Source organism: Thamnophis elegans, chromosome 14 (assembly GCF_009769535.1).
Source record: "Thamnophis elegans isolate rThaEle1 chromosome 14, rThaEle1.pri, whole genome shotgun sequence".
Taxonomy (NCBI): domain Eukaryota; kingdom Metazoa; phylum Chordata; class Lepidosauria; order Squamata; family Colubridae; genus Thamnophis; species Thamnophis elegans.
In genome coordinates, this window is record NC_045554.1 from 47,812,979 (window position 1) to 47,832,274 (window position 19,296).

At 49.2% G+C, this 19,296-nt stretch overlaps 1 protein-coding gene across 1 annotated transcript; it reads right to left on the bottom strand.

Moving 5' to 3' along the window:
* Positions 1-1,029: 1,029 nt before the first annotated feature.
* Positions 1,030-18,728, bottom strand: LOC116518026 (F-box only protein 31-like). Its single transcript, XM_032231240.1, has 9 exons — positions 18,389-18,728; positions 10,142-10,213; positions 8,619-8,695; positions 7,062-7,229; positions 6,821-6,895; positions 6,098-6,207; positions 4,046-4,199; positions 2,626-2,972; positions 1,030-1,473 (listed from the first exon to the last, which is right to left on the bottom strand). The coding sequence occupies exons 1-9, from the start codon at positions 18,726-18,728 to the stop codon at positions 1,251-1,253; spliced, it is 1,566 nt and encodes a 521-aa protein (XP_032087131.1). The 3' UTR covers positions 1,030-1,250.
* Between the last annotated feature and the right edge of the window lie 568 nt (positions 18,729-19,296).

The following is a 19,296-nucleotide window of genomic DNA, read 5'->3' on the forward strand; positions in this document are numbered from 1 at the left end:
CCGCCCTGTGAAATGATGCCAAGCAAAGACAATCCTATTTATGGCTTACCTTTTAAGAAAGCTTCCTGGGGCAGCCCGGTTTAATATTTTTTCTGAGTCTGAAGGTTATGAGCAAACTCCATTCTAGACCAGGGAGGTTTTTAAAGTCAGAACAACACATTCAGCAAAGAAGCCCAAAGCGATAGAGTCTTCTTGCTTGCTCTGGGGCGGGGAGAGGGAGGGACGGCCAAGTGGTGTTGGTGGCTGGTTTCGTATTCTCACAAGCCCTGCTTTGAGACTATTTCCGTGGTCTGCAGGAGGCTAAGGCAGGGGTGAAATTCAGCAGGTTCTGGAGAACCGGTAGCGGAAATTGTGAATAGTTTGAAGAACCGGCAAATGCCACCTCTGGCTGGCCCCCCGAGTGGGTAGGGAATGGGGATTTTGCAGTATCCTTCCCCTGCCATGCCCAAAGCCACGCCCACAGAACCGGTAGTAAAAAAAAAAAGATTTTCATCACTGGGCTAGGTGTTGTAGCCCGGCAGGTGCCGTTGGAGCTGCCGCCATACTCTGACAGCGAGGGGTCTTATGAGTCGGCCCTGGAGGAGGTGGAGGACCCTGGACAGGGTGCCGACACCAAGCAGGGCGAGGAGAGACTGGTTGGCCACCAGGTGGCGATGGAGCCTTGGATCAGAGGGAGTGATCAGGAAAACACTTGTGAGTTGTTTCGGGATGCACGCCGTCGAAGGGCTACTCGGCGGCAGGAACAACTGCGTAATCATAGGAGATGATTACGCTCAGTTGATGCTTATTAAGATCCTCTCCTGATTATAAAAGAGACTGCTTGTGCCACGCAGTCTCTTTGTTTATGTGGCTTGCAGCCAACAAGAGTCTTGACTGATTAAAAGGAACCTTTTTATTTACGTGGATTTTGGCTTTCATTCCTGGACGGAGGAGGGGGGGCAGAACATCTAGGGGTGTGTGTGTGTGTGTTTGTGTTTGCACCAACTCGGGCCTTGAGGCGAAGGTGGGAAGGCAATGAAAACACAGGGATGCAAGCTGCCCTCCCAATATAATAAAGCTATATTACAAACTATACATCACGTATTGGGGAAGGAACGTTAGCGCACAGAGGAGGAGGAGATAGGATACAATTTGATAAAAAGGCCGGATAGAGAAGGACGCCGTGGCCTCTCACGCCGAGGTCGGGCACCCAGACCCCCGCCATGGGGAGAAGGGGATCCTTCCTTCCTCAGGTTCCTGGATGGCCACCATCATGAGGTCAGTAACTGAATGTTCTTCAGCATCTCGTCAAAAGCTTCCGGCGAAGGCGCCTCGGCGTTCTGGAAGGAGACTTTGATCCGGCTGTAGAGGCTGAACGACTGCAGCTCTAACCAGATGAAGCCGAAGCGGTCATCGTCAAACAAGACGAAAACGCCGGGGGTTCGTTCGGGGCTGGTGAAGCCGTGTCCGGCGATGAGGCCCGTCCCATAGAAGCTGCCAGTGGCGGAAGGGAAATAAAGACAGCGTGAGCGTTTCCCACGTTCCATTCAGATAGAAGAAGCAGAAACTTTTCCAATAACTTTCTTTTTGCTTTTTCCAAAAGGCAACTGGATTTTCTTGGGGAGTTTTTTCCCTTTGAAAACATCTCATTTTCAGAGAAGGGAAGAAGAAAGGGGGAAGGAGAGGCGGAAAGAAGAAGGCAGAGAAGGGAGGTTGAGAAGATAGAAGGAGCAAGGTTGTTGCAGAATAAGATGTTGGCATTGGGTGGCAAGAAAGTCACCCATATATATTTGTAAGAAAATAATGATAAAGATTAATGATGAATAAATAAATGCTAATAGCAACTATAAGGATGTATATTTGTGAATGAATCTGACAGAGGAAAAAAAAACTTTATTTGAAAACATTTCGCTTCTCATCCAAGAAGCTTCTGAACGGAACTGGAGATGTTTTTTGGACAAGAAGCAAAATGTTTTCAAGGGAGAAAAAAAAAACAAGAAAGTTCAATTGCCTTTTGAAAAGCATCTTTGGGACAGGACCAGGATGGTTGAGAAACACGTTCATCACAGCCTTTAAGCAGAGACCGGCCACCAATTTGTTTTGATCCTCCATTTCCAAAGCGGTATAAATCCCTCCTCCCAATTTACATTACTAAATCAAAATATTGATGCGGTCGTGGTTAGTTCTGCAAAGTGGGATTTTGAAGCTTTCCTTCCAGTTTTGACACAGAACAACAAAATGTCTTAAGGTAACGATTTAAGAGCTGAACAGCTGCTTTAAGGCTGTAAAATTGGAATGATGATGCAATGAGAAGGAGTCAGCAAGGTTTTTTTTTGGCTGATACGACTTTAAGAGGCTGTATATACAAGAGAGGCCCTGTGAGGGCATCTCTGTTTCTTTCTCAGTGGGTGCTTCTGTGCTATTGCTGATGATTGATTGCCTAACTTTGCCTAGTATGTGTATGTATATATTCCTTGTAGATAAACCACTGTTTGAAAGACAAACCTCTGTTTACTGTATTTTGCTCCTGGGTTGTCTCAGATTACGAGTTCCTGGCAGGGGCAGGAATTTAAAGGACTCTCACTCAATATCAACATTATTCATGGGAATCCCCCCCCCCCTCTCTCCCCCAGCCTTTAACATTACCATGCTCTGCAGGTGCGGGGATAATCCTCGTTTCGGGAGGCGATCCCGCCAGGCAGGACGAAGGGGCAGGGCTCAGGTGGGGAGACAGAGGCAGCTGCTCCTTCTCCCGCTGCCGCCGATCCAGCCCCGTCCTCCTCCTCCTGCTGCTGGCCTGCGGCTTCCGGCCCCGCCTCCTCCGCCGAGCCTTCTTCCTGCTGCTGCTGCTCCCGCCGCACCTGTTCCCGCACCTCCAGCACGATCCGGGAGAGCTCGCTGAAGTTGCTCAGGTTTTCTATGTCAGGCAGCTGGATGGGATGGGCAAGGTCGATCTCGACCGTCTGCTGGCCGGCTGGGATGTTGGGATCGCCCTGGAGATCCGAGAGAGGAGCAGGTGTCAAGCTTTGTATTTGCAGAAGTGGCCGGGCGGGTCTTGGTCCACCTCTCTCCTTGCCACTCTCCCAGAAGTTCCCGCTTAGGTAGCTTCCTCCCAGACACCTTCTGCTTCTCCCCATCTCTCATCTTGAACCACTCCACAGGTAGTTGATTTGATTTGATTTGATTTAATAAATTTATAGGCCGCCCAATCCCGAAGGACTCCGGGCGGCTTACAGAAAATAAATTTTTAAAAAGTAAAAAGTTAAAAAACGGAGGAAAACAGATTAAAAAAACACAACATGCACCCACTCTAATCGGGGCTGGACCTCGGTCAAGAGGTCAACAGCCCCAGGCCTGCCGGAATAGCCAGGTCTTGATAGCCTTTCGGAAGGCCATGAGAGTGGGTAGGGTCCGGATCTCTGGGGGTAGTTCGTTCCATAGGGTCGGAGCGGCTACAGAGAAGGCCCTCCCCCGGGGAGCCGCCAGCCGACATTGTCTGGCTGACGGCACCTGGAGAAGGCCCACCCTGTGCGATCTTAGTTCTCGACTTATGACTGGTCACTTGGTGACCTTGAAGTTACAGCTCACCTGGAAAAGGAGACATATGGCCCAGATTCAAAGTTCTGACAGCCGGGTCTTCTCCGCCAACTTCAAACACTCGGCAACATGGCCCTTTGCAGTGTCCCATTGTCACATGGCTGCATTTTACGGTGGTTTTGCTGGAAACCAGTACTCAAAACCGTGGCCCTGTAGCAAACCACTGGTCCGCTTAACAACGGCTGTGTTCGCTTTATGGCTATCGTGTTTGCTTTACGACCATTGCAAAACAACAACAACAACACTAAAATCTTATAATGAAAGTAATATTAGGCTTATTAGATAAGCCTAATAAGATAATATTAAACTTGGGTTGCCTCGTCTGGTCTGCCTTGAAGGCTGAAAATCTGTGGATCTTATAGGCAAATGGTCAGCATAGCCGGCTGGAGAATTCCACAAGTCTTAAAAGTTGCCACGTTTGGGGACCCCCTGGCCTAGGACTCTGTGAGGCCGGCCCCTCGGTGCTCACCGTGATTTTGGTGCCCTTGGCCTTTTTCCCGTGGAAGCTGAGCATGACGATTTCAAGGCCATGGCTCCCATAGGTCCCTTTGAAAAGGCCTGGCTGGATCAGATACTCCGGGCTGCGCGGAGGGAGGTAAATGCGCCGGTATGTTAAGCAGTTGCTGGAACAGAAAAAGCAGTCCAGGATGACCAACGCAGAGAGGGCCGGTTGGAACAATTCACCTTCCCCTTTATCAATTCATGTATTTATTCTCGTTCATCAAATTTAGGTGCAGTGATTCTAAACCAGATATTGTGGTGTGAGCTTTTATCATTTAAAATAAAGGTGTCCCAAATTAAAGTTTCTAGGCCTTTAGTCAGACAGGTAAAACAAACTAGGAAACAAAAAACTGATGATTAAAATACGAGGAGAAAATTCTCACCGCTGGGCTTAAATTCCCTGAGAACCAGAAAGGCTGCATCCTTCAACTTAAGGGTGGTTCTCCTTCACCTGATGCTTCCTAGGTAGACACGAGTGGGGAAATATGGGAGCTGCAGTCCAGGATTTCTAGAGGGCCTTGGGGAGGGTAGTAGCTTAGGGGGAGGAGGAGAGAGCTGGGGTAAGGAAAGGGAGGAGAGCTCTCGGCTGAGCCCTGAAGAGTTTCCCCAGGTGTCAGGCCTGGAGCCATCTTTCCTTCTGGATCTCTGGCCTGCCACACTTTCTGTTATTCTACTATGCATTTTCTATGGTGGGAAAATGGGAGAGAGGATTGTACGGAGTTAGATGCTATGTAGCCATAACAACATTCTTTCTAGAAAGCCAAGGTCATCTTTTGCCTTTGCACCTCTGCACCTGACCGGAACTGGATGGGTGGAAGCTGCCAGCATGGCAGTGGGAGATTGGACGATGGGATGGACTTGTGGGTGTGGGGGCAAGAACTTAAACTTTCAACTAGGTGGGTTAAACTGGGAAGCTTTATAGAAATCCCCCAAATTAGAAGGAGACTAAAATAACTGGAGGGAGGTGGGGGAGAAGAGGATACGGATTCCCCCTAGGGACACAAGGCTGCTAGTACAACAGACTAGCTCTCTCCCAAAGGTGTTTTTTCAAGAGGCAACTGGACTTTCTCGTTCGTTGAAACCGTTTCACCTCATCCAAGAAGAGCTGAAGAAGCTTCTGGATGAGAAGTGAAACATCTTCAAAGAAAAAACAGAAAGTCCATTTGCCTCTGGAAAAAAAGCACCTTTGGGGCAACCAAGACCTGGACGGCTGAGAATCTCCATCGACATTCCTAAATTAGCACCTTGAAACTGTCCCTTGACTGTGTTTAGCAATAGCACTTATTTATATACCGCTTCATAGTGCTTTTAAGGCTCTCTCTAATGTTGTAATATAACTCCTTGTGTAGGCGTAGCGGTCACCCATGGCCCAGTGCATAACAGGGCATGCATAGCCACGCTGAACCACACAGGAAAGAAAACAAACTGCTAAAGAACATAACATCCTGATAGTACTCCATAACATCCTGATAGTACTCCATAATATCCTGATAGTTCACTCTAGATGTGCCTTACCCAACGATGCCCAGGATTTGACCATATATAGACAGAACTTCCCTGAGCAGTAGATTAGCAATTGTAGTTTGACAGGCTGTCTTAAATCACATGCTGATTGCTGATTGCTTCTCCTGCCTTTGTCCTATCTCAATAAAAGGGGCTCCCAGACCCCCAATCTGGGTCGCTCCATCCCGAGAAAGCTTGTGTCCGTGTCTTTTCTCCACATTGGCCTCATGGAGGAACCACGGGAACATCACATTTGGTAGCAGAGGATGGTTACTTCACATTTGGTGACCCTGACCCCGACTCTAAGCGGTTTACACAGTCAGCCTCTTGCCTCCAACAATCTGGGTCCCCATTTTACCCACCTCGGGTAAAGGGAGGCTGAGCCAACCTTAAAGCTGCTCAGAATCAAACTCCAGGCTGTGAGCAGTGAGTTAGCCCTGTATTAACACCGCATTTTAACCACTGGGCTACTAGGGCTCCTTGAGGGAAGAAACCAGATGGCCCCCTTTCCACCTACTCGTATTGGCTTGTGTAGATGAACTTCATCAAGATGAGCTCCTGCATATGTTCATGGAAAATGTCCTCCAGCGTCCGGCCCCATTCTTCTCGTAGCCACGTCCGGAATTCCTGCAGAAACAGCCGGGAGGAGAAAGTGAGGCCCACAGGTTGGATATAAGCCCCTCTGATCCTGTTGCACCTCCCACTAAGACCTAACCATCTTTTCTTTTGGATCTTTGGCCTGCCACACTTTCTATTATTCTGCTATGGTGGGAAAATGGGAGAAAGGACTATGGAGTTAGATGCTATGTAGCCATAACAACATTCTTTCTAGAAAGCCAAGGTCATCCTTTGTCTCTGCTTCTCTGCACCTGACCGGAACTGGATGGGTGGAAGCTGCCAGCGTGGCAGTGGGAGATTGGACCCTGTGATGGACTTGTGGGTGTGGGGGCAAGATCTTGAACTTTCAACTGGGTGGGGAAAACCAGGAAGTTTTCAGATTCGGGTTTTCCCAGATGTGCCAACACGGCTCTCTTAATAAATTGGAACTTTGAGCAATACTTTGCCTTGGACTCTGATTTAATTTTCGATTCTATTTGGAACCCTGACGAGACCACCACTTAGGGAGTCGTTCAGAAAACCAGCCGGAGGTTGGGTGAATAAACGCCACCATTATTTGGAGGATGCCAAATTAGGTGGCTTTATTTGGGTGCGGGAGGGGGTTTACTGAGGCCCAGCTCACCTCTTGTCTCCCTCCTGGCATACGATGGTGATCTGTCTGGTTGCACTTGGTCGAAAACTCGTCCTTCTTCACAATCTACCCGTTTTGGAGAAAGGGAGGTTAGAAGCCAGAAGCCCAGTTTGGAAATGGAGCCCCCTGCCTGGACGAAGAACCTGGGGCCCCTGAACAGAGGTCTCGTGGGGACGGTGCACTTCTCCTTCCTTCCATGGGAGAGGGAGAAGAGGGAGGGGGAGGGCCTCACCTGGATATGCCCACTGTGGGGTCCCTTGTGCCCATACATGCACTCGACGGTGGCGCTCTGCCTCTCCATGAGGTGAACTCTGAAGAGGGGCTTGAAGCGCATGGGGCCGTCCACGTGAGGGTCATGCGGGGTCAGGTACATCCAGCCAATGATGAAGAAGCCGTCAACCTGCCAAGGGCAAAAGAGGGTAGTGGTGGGTGAGAAAGACCCCGAGAATTAAGGGGGAAGGGATGCTGCCTGCAGACGGATGAGGCCAGGGAAGTTATAGCCTGCAGCTGCGTAAGAGACAGAGAAAGGAGCTCAGACACAAGGGACCCTCCTTCATTTCTCAAGACCAGAAAAGAAACGGTGGGAGATTTCTACTTTCAAACTCTCAAGAAGAGTGTTTCTCAACCATGGCAACTTGAAGATGTCCGGACTTCAACTCCCAGAATTCTGGCTGGGGAATTCTGGGAGTTGAAGTCCGGACATCTTCAAGTTGCCAAGGTTGAGAAACGCTGCTCAAGAATATGTCAATGTAGCCTTGCGATCAAGTAGAAGGTGTCTCACCAGGTGTGGTCTACCTGGGAAGACTGACTATAGGGAAGGGCCTCCAACCCCACTGGAGTGGTACCTTAGCCCCAAGGCCTATATCCAGGCCCAGCTACCACTTCGGCTGCATCCCTGCCTTCCTGCTCAGCTCCCTTCGCTGTAGTTTCCCCAGTTTTTAATCGCTTTCGTCCACTCGGTTCTCCCTGCAAAATGACTCTCCTTCCCAGCTCACCCCCCCCCACTTCCAAAACCTTCCCAAGTGTTTTAAGCTCCAGTGAACATTTGTGCTGCCCAAAAATGCCTCCAGAAGTGGAAGGCTCCCAAAACTGGAAGCAGAAATGAAGACAGGGGAACAAGGATCCGTCCCAAGAGAGCCCTACAGGAAAACTGCCTTTCATCACCGCGGGAGAAACCACCTGTTTAAGTAGGCAGCCACCTGCCTGGAATGCTGCAGGGTCTCCTGCTTGAGCAGGGGGGTGGACTAGGAGACCCTCCCCCTCCCAAGGCCCCTTCGGGTACCGTCAACTGGGCAATGCCGGTTGGCGACTACTTGGGGGAGGTCTTTCTCTGTAGCTGCCCCGGCCCTGTAGAATGATCTCCCCGCAGAGATCCGGACCCTTCCCACTCTCTCGGCCTTCCGTAAAGCCACTAACACCTGGCTGTTCCAGCAGGCCTGGGGCTGTTGACCCCAAAATACGGTCCAGCACCACTTAGAACGGAGTGCATGGTGTGTTTTTAAATCTATCTTTTCTTTCCTTCTCTTCTTTTTGAATTTATTTGTATTGTTAGCCGCCCGGAGTCCTACGGGATTGGGCGGCATACAAATGTTATTAAACTTTAAACTCTTCCAGCCCTATTCTGATTGATTGGAGAATGTCCTTCTTCAGATACACCATGCTCAGGCCTTGGCCGAACCATGAATTCCTTCCAGGACGAGAAAAAGAAAAAAAAATATGATCTTATCCCCAGAGAAAAGCAGAGGAGGAAAGCACAGTGGCCACCTATTCCTGAAGCTTCTGGACTTACCACCACATTTAGGAGGCCCCCATAGGGTCCAATGTCTGGTTGCCAGAGACCTAAGATATGCCGGTACTGGTGAAGGACTAAGGAAAGAGAGAAACAAGGAATCAGGTATGACGGAAAAGGAATTCCTCGGTAGCAATAGCAGTTAGTCACAGTTAGACTTATATACCGCTTCATAGGGCTTTCAGCCCTCTCTAAGCGGTTTACAGAGTCAGCATATCGCCCCCCCACAGTCTGGGTCCTCATTTCACCCACCTCGGAAGGATGGAAGGCTGAGTCAACCTTGAGCCGGTGAGATTAGAACCGCCGAACTGCAGATAGCAGTCAGCTGAAGTGGCCTGCAGTACTGCACCCTAACCACTGCGCCACCTCAGCTCTTAGCAGAACTAAGCAGAAAGCTTGGGAGGGACAGGAGCAGCGCATTCTGCTTCCTTCGTCCATACAGACCAGGGGTGAAATCCTCCCACTTCAGCCCACTTCGGCCGAACCAGTAGGGACAATTGTTGTTGGTTTTGCAAACTGGTAGTTAAAAAAAAAAAAGCTTCCGAGGGATCGCGCAGCTCTGCAATCGTCCCGTCAGCTTTTTAAAGCATTATTTTCCCCTGCTGGTTCAGGCGAATAGGCAGGGGGGAAATGCTTTACAAAGCGGGGGGGGGGGGACGTCTGATGATCGCGCGGCTCACAGCTAACTATGTGATAATGGAAAGCTCTTTTTTTCACTTTTTAAAGCATGTATTTCTTGCCTATTCGCCCGAACCAGTGGGGGGAAAATGCTTTAAAAAGTGGGGCACTGCCCACCCAGCCACAAGACTCCCCCCCCTCTCCCCAAGCCACTCCCACAGAAGTGGAGTTAACTAGTGTTTCTCAACCTTGGCAACTTGAAGATGTCCGGACTTCAACTCCCAGAATTCCCCAGCCAGCGAATGCATTCGCTGGCTGGGGAATTCTGTGAGTTGAAGTCCGGACATCTTCAAGTTGCCTAGGTTGAGAAACACTGAGTTAAGTTAACTAACTAGGAGTTAAAGGCCATAACGCCTCAGAGGTGCCAAGGCCAGGGTTCTAACTGGTTAACTTTTGCTAATTCCACAGTTAGGCAAGCAAACTTCATGCGTTCACGGCACAGAAACCAGTGGTCAGTGGGAGGTACATACGGCGGGCGTAAACATCCCTGTATTCCATGTGCTCGTAGTCAGGAAGGAGTTTCATAAAACGCCCCGACTTCACTCGCGGGTTAATACCTGAGCAGACACAGCAGGGGATGGTGAAAATGCCGCTCACCGCCATCGACAAATAGGCTGAAAAACAGCTTCCACCCCAGGGCAGGCACTATACTGAATTCTACTGTATAGTGCAATATGAACGCAATATCAGGGGTTTTCAATTCAATGGTAAAGAACGTGAAGGATGATGCGTGCTTTTATTTTTTATGCATAATGTACACTGAAGATGGCATTTAATTCCGTTGTACGAGGGGCAATGGCAATAAAGTAAACTTTAAAAAACAACACCAGAAGCTTAGGACTTACGCTTGGCATATACATCTCGACAAGATACGCCGGTGATCTCCAACTTCCGCAGGTTCTCGCAGACGCCATATTCTGAAATTCAAGGGAGGGAAAAAGTGTCACCGAGGATTAAGTTGCGCTCTGATGCCATTCCACCTGCTTTCCAAAGGAACCCTGTGTTCCAATGGAGCCTCCTGACCTCCACTTAAAGCCCGTGTAAGTTTTAACCTTGGACCAGCCCCACGGAGACAGCCTCCGACACCACTGTTGTGTACCTCCTGTTTGCCATTCCAGTTTACTTTTCACGTTGAGGCCACTTTAATCTCCACTTCTGTACTCACAAGCCAACCTCACATTTAGGTATTTCCCCAGGAGAAAAGCCAACGGGGAAGGCTCATCCCTTGGAAGCTCCTGCCAGTGAAGAAAACCTCCTACAATTTCAAAAGCTTGTCCTAGGAATCCATGATAACAATCAGGAAACTCTCTCGAAAAGCCGTTATGATGTTACAAGAAAGAAAAAAACACCCTCTGGTCCATCAGATATAATGCAAGGAAGAGAAAGATGAAAGTGGAGGAGGAGGAGATTAAAAAACAACCTCTCCCCGCTGCAAATTCACCAGAGGAATTAATTATTTAGGATGCTCTAAAAAGTGAATGCAGAGGGAAATATATATATAACTTTGGGCCTTTTTCTCACATTTCGCAATCTAGATGCGGAATGTGGAACCTCAGGTCCCAGCAACAAAAGGATGAATATTCATAAGGAGAAATATCCCAAGATTTATTGACTGTATAAGCTCTAGAAATTCTCTACTAATATTTACTGGCGTGAACTGGAGTAGCTTATCTTGCTGTCACTTTCGCAGGAAGTGGGCGAGGCAGCAAACAAGACAACGTGAAGCTGGGAGGAAGAGGAGGAGGAGGGAAGAGGAGATAGCTGTTAAGAGTAAAGACAGACCTCTTCATCTGACAGCCTAAATTAAAGCTTGCGTTTGGGGGAATAAAACAGCTGCAACCTCGCCAAATCCCGAACCCAGTACTCTGCGCATGGGCTGAGATCATATCCCCATGATATTTCCCAGGCAGTGTTGTTGGAGAGGTGGGAAGCATGTGCCAATGTCCGTGCACAAAGGAGAAAGCAGATTGCTGGATTGCAGCCTGAAACAATACTGGCTGCTCTCCTCAAACACCTCCACCACCACCCCCAAAAAAAACTTTCTAAAGGCAACATGATATTGCACATTATTTATTTGTCTGTTGCTGGTTCCCTGGGACGCTCTTAACATTCAGATTGGTAGAAAGACCCGACGGCTTCCCAGCAGTTACGAAAGGCAAAGACCAGGCTGGCTAACATTGAGAAAGAAAATAAGAGGGTTCATCAAAATAATAAAAGCAGGAGGGTAATTTGCTAATTCAGTCCATGCAGCAGTCATGGGTATCTATTTATAGCCCCATTGCAACCTCTGGGCCCACAAAGTCATATGAGAGAGAGAGAGAGAGAGAAAAGGCTATTTATTCCGAAGACTAAAGGCGAAATCTATTGGGGTTGACAACGGCACGGAGATCGTAGCACACAAACCAAGAAATCTGGAGCCGGTTGGCAAAAATGGCGCCGCCGTGACTGGTAGCCAGCCTGTGTTGGATGAATCTCAATTACCTGCCAATTACCTCCAATAGACCGATCAGATCCCACAGATTAGGCCTCCTCCGAATCCCATCCGCCGGCCAGTGTCGACTGGCGACTACCCGGAGGAGAGCCTTCTCTGTGGCTGCTCCGGCCCTCTGGAACGAGCTCCCTGTGGAGATTCGAACCCTCACCACCCTCCAGGCCTTCTGCAAAGCCCTTAAAACCTGGCTGTTCCAACAGGCCTGGGGCTAAAGAGCTGTTGCCCCCGTCTCAAATGGTATGACTGTTGTGTGTTTTAAATTATGTATTGTTTTGTGTCGTTTTTAATTTTTGTTTGTATCCCCCTTCCCTGGTTTGAGTTTTGAGCCGCCCTGAGTCCCCTTCGGGGAAAAGGGCAGCATATAAATAAAATAAACATTCAAACATTCATCGTGCTGAAGCAAGAAAAGCTCTGTGATAAAAGACTTCATTTCTCATCGTTCCAGAGTTACCGGCTTCCTTGCAGTGTTTCTACAGAGTTAAATAAACTCAGGGTCCTTTCTACATCCCGAGGATGCTGCTTCCCTTAAATACACCCCCAAATAGAGAGCCAGTAGTTTTAAAATGTTTGTTTAATAATTAAGGTGCTGGGCTAGAAGAGAGACCCCAATTCCAGTTTTCCAGGAAGCACAGAAGCTGCCTGGCTGACTTTCCACCAGTCGCTCTCTCTTGAGCCCTAAAACTAATGATCTGTCTTACACATTCCCTTGCCTCTGCACACCCAACCTCTCTTACTTCCTCTTCTCCCCACTTCGCCCCAATTTAAATCTGCCACCGGTTTAGCAATTCCACGCGTCAGAGCTGCAGCTCAGGGAAACATTTTGCCTTTTAATGAAATCTTCGTCGGAGAAAGATGCTACCGGGCCCCTCCTGATTTTTGCGGCTGTGCTAGAAAGCCTGCCTCCGCGCCCTCCGAACGTACTTCAGAAAAGGGGTGGGGGGAAAAAGAGAAGGACCCCCATCAGTCTCAGGATAGGACAGGCTACCTTATCAAGCGGTAGCACCTTGTCGAGCCACGGAGCTGAAAGCTGCTATATCAAAATAAGATAGGAACCCAAAGCAGAAGGTTCAGGAAGCAAATTACATAACTAGTATTTGGCTTGTGACAGTGTTTTTTTTTTGCCTGCTGTTTGCTCCAACAGGCTCTGAACCACAGCCAGGGTCTATAAACAAAATGGATTGGTTTCCCAAAGATTTAGGTTTCGTTTTATTTATATGCCACCCTATTCCTTGCGGGACTCAGGGCGGCGAACAACTCAAAGGGGGAAAGGGAACACAAAAGTACAAGACAGGATTTAAAATAGCCAACAGCCACACAAGTCGAGAGGGGAAGGGAAACTCATCAACCACAGGCCTGCCGACACAGCCAGGTTTTGACGGCTTTTCGGAAGGCCTGGAGAGAGGTGAGGGTCCGAATCTCCGCGGGGAGTTCGTTCCAAAGGGCCGGAGCTGCCACAGAGAAGGCCCTCCCCCGGGTAATAGCCAGATGACATTGGCTGGTAGACGGAACCCGGAGGAGGCCGACCCTGTGCGATCTAATGGGTCTGTGGGAGGTAATTGGCAGCAGGCGGTCTCTCAAGTACCCAGGTCCAATACCATGAAGGGCTTTATAAGTGACGACTAGCACCTTGAAGCGTATCCGGAGACCGATCGGTAACCAGTGCAGCTTGCGGAGGATAGGTGTTACGTGGGTGTACCGAGGTGCACCCACCATCGCTCGCGCGGCTGCATTCTGGACGAGCTGAAGTCTCCGAATGCTCTTCAAGGGCTGCCCCATGTAGAGCGCATTGCAGTAGTCCAGTCTTGAGGTCACGAGAGATATATTACTGTACAGGGGTGGGGGGGAAGGATGCCTTGTTTTAAGAAGACCAGATTTAGAAGAGGTGTGCTTTAAAAAGAGAGACAGTGTGGTTAAAAGGTTAGAAAGTTTTGCAAGGCTGGTCAATGTTTAAATCACCATTGAACCATGTATAGGTTGATTTTTGACCAATGGTTATTTCTCACTTTAATTAATAAACTTATAGCTTTATTCTGTGGGGAGGGAGGGAGGGAGGAATGTTGTCTCTTTGCTTTCTGGAGGAAAGGTAAATAGTGAACTTGAGAAAGAATAAACAAGAAGAGCGAACTCCATTACACCTGATCACAGAAGTGGATATACTACAATGTTAAGGTTTGGATTTTACTTAGAGAGAGAGAGAGGGATCAAGAGAGGAAAAACTGGCTCGCCAGAACTTCAGAGAACCATCTGCCAAAAAAAAAAGGATTAGGCCAGGGGTGTCCAACCTCAACTTCAAGACCAGTGGATTTTAACATGCTGGCTGGGGGAATTCTGGGAGTTGAAGTCCACAAGTCTTTAAAAAGGTACCAAATCTGGACACTCCTGGATTAGACAATTGAATTCCTGGCCATTCAAGAAGCTGAACCTCAAAAACAACGTCTTACTCTGTGTCCAGACCATCGGATGGAGCTGTAGAAAGAAGGAAGAGCTGCCACAGAAGCCTTCTAAAGCAGTGTTTCTCAACCTTGGCAACTTGAAGATGTCCGGACTTCAACTCCGAGAATTCCCCAGCCAGCATTCGCTGGCTGGGGAATTCTGGGAGTTGAAGTCCAGACATCTTCAAGTTGCCAAGGTTGAGAAACACTGTTCTAAAGCCTTCATAAGATCAAATATGGGGGAACCTATGGCACGCCTGCTACAAGTGGCACCCAGAGCCATATCTGAGGGCACGTAAGGCATTGCCCTGTCAGCTCCAGCGAGATGCCCAGCTGATTTTCAGCCTTCCGAAGGACGGCGGGAGGCCGTTTTCGCCCTCCCTAGGCTTCAAGGAAGATTCCGGAGCCTGTGGATGGTGGAAAGTTCATTTCCAAACTTCCTGTAGGCCCGTTGGCCAGTTTTCTGTCCTCCCCAGGATTTAGGTGGTTTTCCCTGAAGCCTGGGGAGGGTGAAAAAATGGCCCAACGGGCTCACATGAGGTCTGGAGGCTTCAGTGAGGCCTGTGCGTGTGTGTGTGCGGGGGGGGGGGAGCGTGGGAGGGAGGGTTATGTGCACATGCACCGGTGGGGAGGGCATTGCATTATGGGTGTGGGCACGCACACGCGTGCTCTTGGGCTCACATGTGCCGAGGTGGCGCAGTGGTTAAATGCAGCACTGCAGGCTACTTCAGCTGACTGCTAGTTCTGCAGTTCGGCTGTTCAAATCTCACCGGCTCAAGGTTGACTCAGCCTTCCATCCTTCCGAGGTGGGTAAAATGAGAACCCGGATTGTTGTTGGGGGCGATATGCTGACTCTGTAAACCGCTTAGAGAGGGGCTGAAAGCCCTATGAAGCGGTATATAAGTCTAACTATTGCTATTGCTATTTTGCCACCCGAGCAGAAAAACATTTTGCCACCACTGCCATATATAGTCTCTTATCGAGAAGGAGAGAAGAAAGGAGGGAAGGAAGGAGGGAATGTAGGAGAGAAGGAAGGGGGGAAGGAAGAAGGAAAGGAAGGGGGAAAGGAAGGAGAGAAGGAGAGAAGAAAGGAGGGAAGGAAGAAAGGAAGGAGGGAAGGAAGGAAGGAGGGAAGGAGAGAAGGAGGGAAGGAAGGAAGGAGGGAAGGAGAGAAGGAGGGAAGGGGGAAGGAGGGAGGGAAGGAAGAAGAGTAGGAGAGAAGAAACGAGGGAAGGAAAGAGGGAGGGAGGGAGGGAAGAAGAAGTAGGACCGTTGTAAGATAAGATGGATCTATGGGATGGTAAGAAAGCAATCTTCAAGTATATTGTCAACTGTAGGGAAAAATTGTTATAAATACATATTATTAATAACAGTTATGAGATCATATAATTGTGAATGTATATATGAAATTGATTTACCTAAATAAAATTTAAAAAAATATATAGTCTCTTATCTTGTTTTCCTGGTAATAACCACCCTGGACTAAGATAGTGCTTGGCCCCAATCATCTCAGGCCGGAAAGGTTAATGCAATTTGAGGCTCAATGAAGTCCCTTTGGAGAGAATTCTGGGCCTCCTCCGGTCCAGGAGGATGAGTCAGTGCTATCATCTTCCCTACCCCGAGACAGAGCTCTCCCCCCCAACCCGCCCGCCCCCAGGAGGAGAGAGCGCGGGCACAGGCATCCTGCACGCATTGCCAGGCTCTGCCTTGGGCAGAGACAGCTGTGCTCAGGCGTCTGCCCCCCAACCTCCTCTCTCTGGCAACTCCAAAGGCATGACTTCATTGCAGGCAGTAGACGCAGCCACCGGGAAAGCAGGGGAAGGGACGGGCTGCATTAAGGGGCCGAAGGGCAACACTCCAACTGCAGTGCTGAAAAGGGAAGAGCAAGAAAATGGGCAGGAGAGAGAGCAGGATCTGGCTGGGCAGGGGCTGCGAAAGGAAAGGAAAAGGTTCCCCCCACCCACCCCCCAAAAAGAAATCTGACTTGGGATCTACGCTTTGGCAGTGGGAGAGTGACACCCATGGCCGTCATCCACTCATCCTTCACGCCGCCTCTTAAACCTGAGCAGGACCACTGAGGCAGGGCACAAATCTACAAGCTACCTGGATGCGCTGTTTTTTTTTTTTAACACGTGCACACTTCGCTGCAGATTCGTTGTGTCGTTTGTGTACATTTACCCCACTACAGCTCTTGAAAGAGGCAATTAATCTTCAGAGGGGGCTAAAATTGGGGTACCAAAAGGAGGTACAAGAGAAAGAGGGATCGTGGGCTTCTTTTTAAACCACTTGGTTAACCACTTAAAGACCTACCAAGATTAATTGTAGTAGTAGTAGTGTGTGTGTGTGTGTATTAGCACACTGCGAGAAGAATGTGACTGTTTCCGATTAGGTGGATTCATAAAACGAGTTCAATCAATCATTAGGTTCAAGATACTCTGCGAACTGCTTGCCACCCATAAGTGTGGAGTTATTTTGGAGTTTATAGAGTCAGAGGTCTGATTATTTTTGGCCACTGGCTTATAATCGCACAGCTACTTTCTACCGGGTTACTAACTGGCTGAAAGGGAAGACTTCTCGGTTTACTTCCTAGAATTGATCCAAAGCAACCTTTACCCAACTCTGCTCGGCCTGCCTCTCCCTGAAAGTCCCCTGCTGCTCCGTTCCTGTCCTTTTGCGACTTTCCTCCTGGGGTTGGTTGGGAGATCCCCCCCCCACCCTGCTTCTTTGCAAAGATCACTAGATCACTGTCCAGGGAACAGGATCTTCTCTGCCACCCTGGCCTGGGAAGGATTTTGAAAGCAAAGAACAAGAAAGGGTAGTAGATTGGCAGAGTTGCCTGGCAGAGGGATGGGCGGCAAATAAATCAGATAGATACAGACAGACAGATAGAGATATGGATGGATGGATGGATGGATGGAGAGAGAGAGAGAGAGATAAAGACAGATGAATGGATGGAGATATGAGAGGTAAAGATAGATAGATAGATAGATAGATAGATAGATAGATAGATAGATAGATAGATAGAGATAGATAGATAAGAGAGAGAGAGAGAATATGGATGGATGGAGAGGAGAGAGAGAGATAAAGATAGATAGATGGATAGATAGATAGATAGATAGATAGATAGATAGATAGATAGATAGATAGATAGATAGATAGATAGATAGATAGATAGATATAAGACAGAGATAAGGTAGAAGGATGGATGGAGAGATGAGAGAGAGAGATAAGATAGGTAAAATAGAGAGACAGTCAGACAGATAAAGATAGATAGATGATAGATAGATAGATAGATAGATAGATAGATAGATAGATAGATAATAGAGATATAAAGAGAGATGACAGAGATGGATAATAAGAGGTAAAGAGAGAAAGATAGATAGATATAGATAGATAAGAGAGATAAGAGAGATGGATGGATGAAGAGATGAGAGAGAGATTAGATAAAATAGAGAGAGAGAGACAGACAAATAAAGAGAGATAGAGAGAGACAGAGAGAATATAGAGATGTAAAGAGAGATGATAGATAGATAGATAGATAGATAGATAGATAGATAGATAGATAGATAGAGATAGATAGATAGATAAGAGAGAGAGAGAGATAGGATGGATGGATGGAGAGGAGAGAGAGAGAGATAAAGAGATAGATAGATAGATAGATAGATAGATAGATAGATAGATAGATAGAAGACAGAGATAAGGTAGAAGGATGGATGGAGAGATGAGAGAGAGAGATTAGATAGATAAAATAGAGAGACAGACAGATAAAGAGAGATAGAGAGAGACAGAGAGAATATAGATATAAAGAGAGATGACAGATAGATAGATAGATAGATAGATAGATAGATAGATAGATAGATAGATAATAAGAGATAGGTAAAGAGAGAGAGAGAAGGATAGATAGGTAAATATATATATATATAGACACACACATATATACACATATATAAATAAAGGGAGGGGGGAGAGAAGGGGGATATAATTTCAGAAAGGAAGAATAAAAGGCAGGGACCTTCTGCGCTCTGCAAGCGACGCCTCCAGGCGACTCTCCCTTGGGGGATCCTTCTCTCCGGAGGCCGCCCGGGGGTCCCCCCCCCTCCCCTTCCCCTCCCTCCCTCCCTCGAGGGACGCCCCCTCCCCAGCCGCCCCCCCTCCCCTCCCCGCCTGACCTTCCTTGCAGCGCCGGCGCCAGATGGTGTCTGTGCTGAGGATGCGTCGGAAGGCGCCGCAGACGAGCGCCAGGCTGGGCAAGTCGGTGCCGGGCAGGGAGCCGAAGATGTGGACCAGCAGCTCCGGCGGCAGCTCCAGCAGCGAGAGCGGCGCCCGGCCCGCCGCTGCCACCGCCGCCGCCCCTCCTTCTTTCCCCGCCGCCTCGCCAGCGCCCTCGCCGCCTTCCTCGGGGTCGGTGTCCGGCTCGCTGCTGTCGCCCGCCGCCCCTTTGCGCTGCGAGCCCCGCCGGCGGCAGCCCCGCGCGGCGCCCACCCCGCACAGCCGCGCGCACACCGCCATGGCCGCCGCCGCCGCCGCCGCGACTCCCTCCGCCCAGGCTGAGCCAGCGCCCGCCGGCCCTCGCGCGGGGATGCGGCGCCGCGCCCAATCGGCGCCCGCCGCCCCGCCACGGACCCGCCCCCCCGCGCGGACGGCCGCCAATCGCAGCCCGGCTCTCTATCCTTCTGCTCCTGGGAGTGGGGAGGGGGGGGTGTCTTGCAGACGTTTCATGACCCAACTAGGGAACCTCATCGGGGATGCAGGAGGAGGAGGAGGAGGAGGGATATTGTCCTTGGTGCTCTCTGAGTTGGGTGGTTTTCTTGCAGGCGTTTCATGACCCAACTAGGGAACATCAGTTTTCAGAGAGGAGGAGGAGGAGGAGGAGGAGGAGGAGGAGGAAACTGCAAACTGATATTACTGATGATAGCAATAGCAATAGTAGTTAGACTTATCTACCGCTTCATGGGGCTTTCAGCCCTCTCTAAGCGGTTTACAGAGTCAGCATATCGCCCCCAACAACAATCTGGGTCCTCATTTTACCCACCTCGGAAGGATGGAAGGCTGAGTCAACCTTGAGCCGGTGGGATTA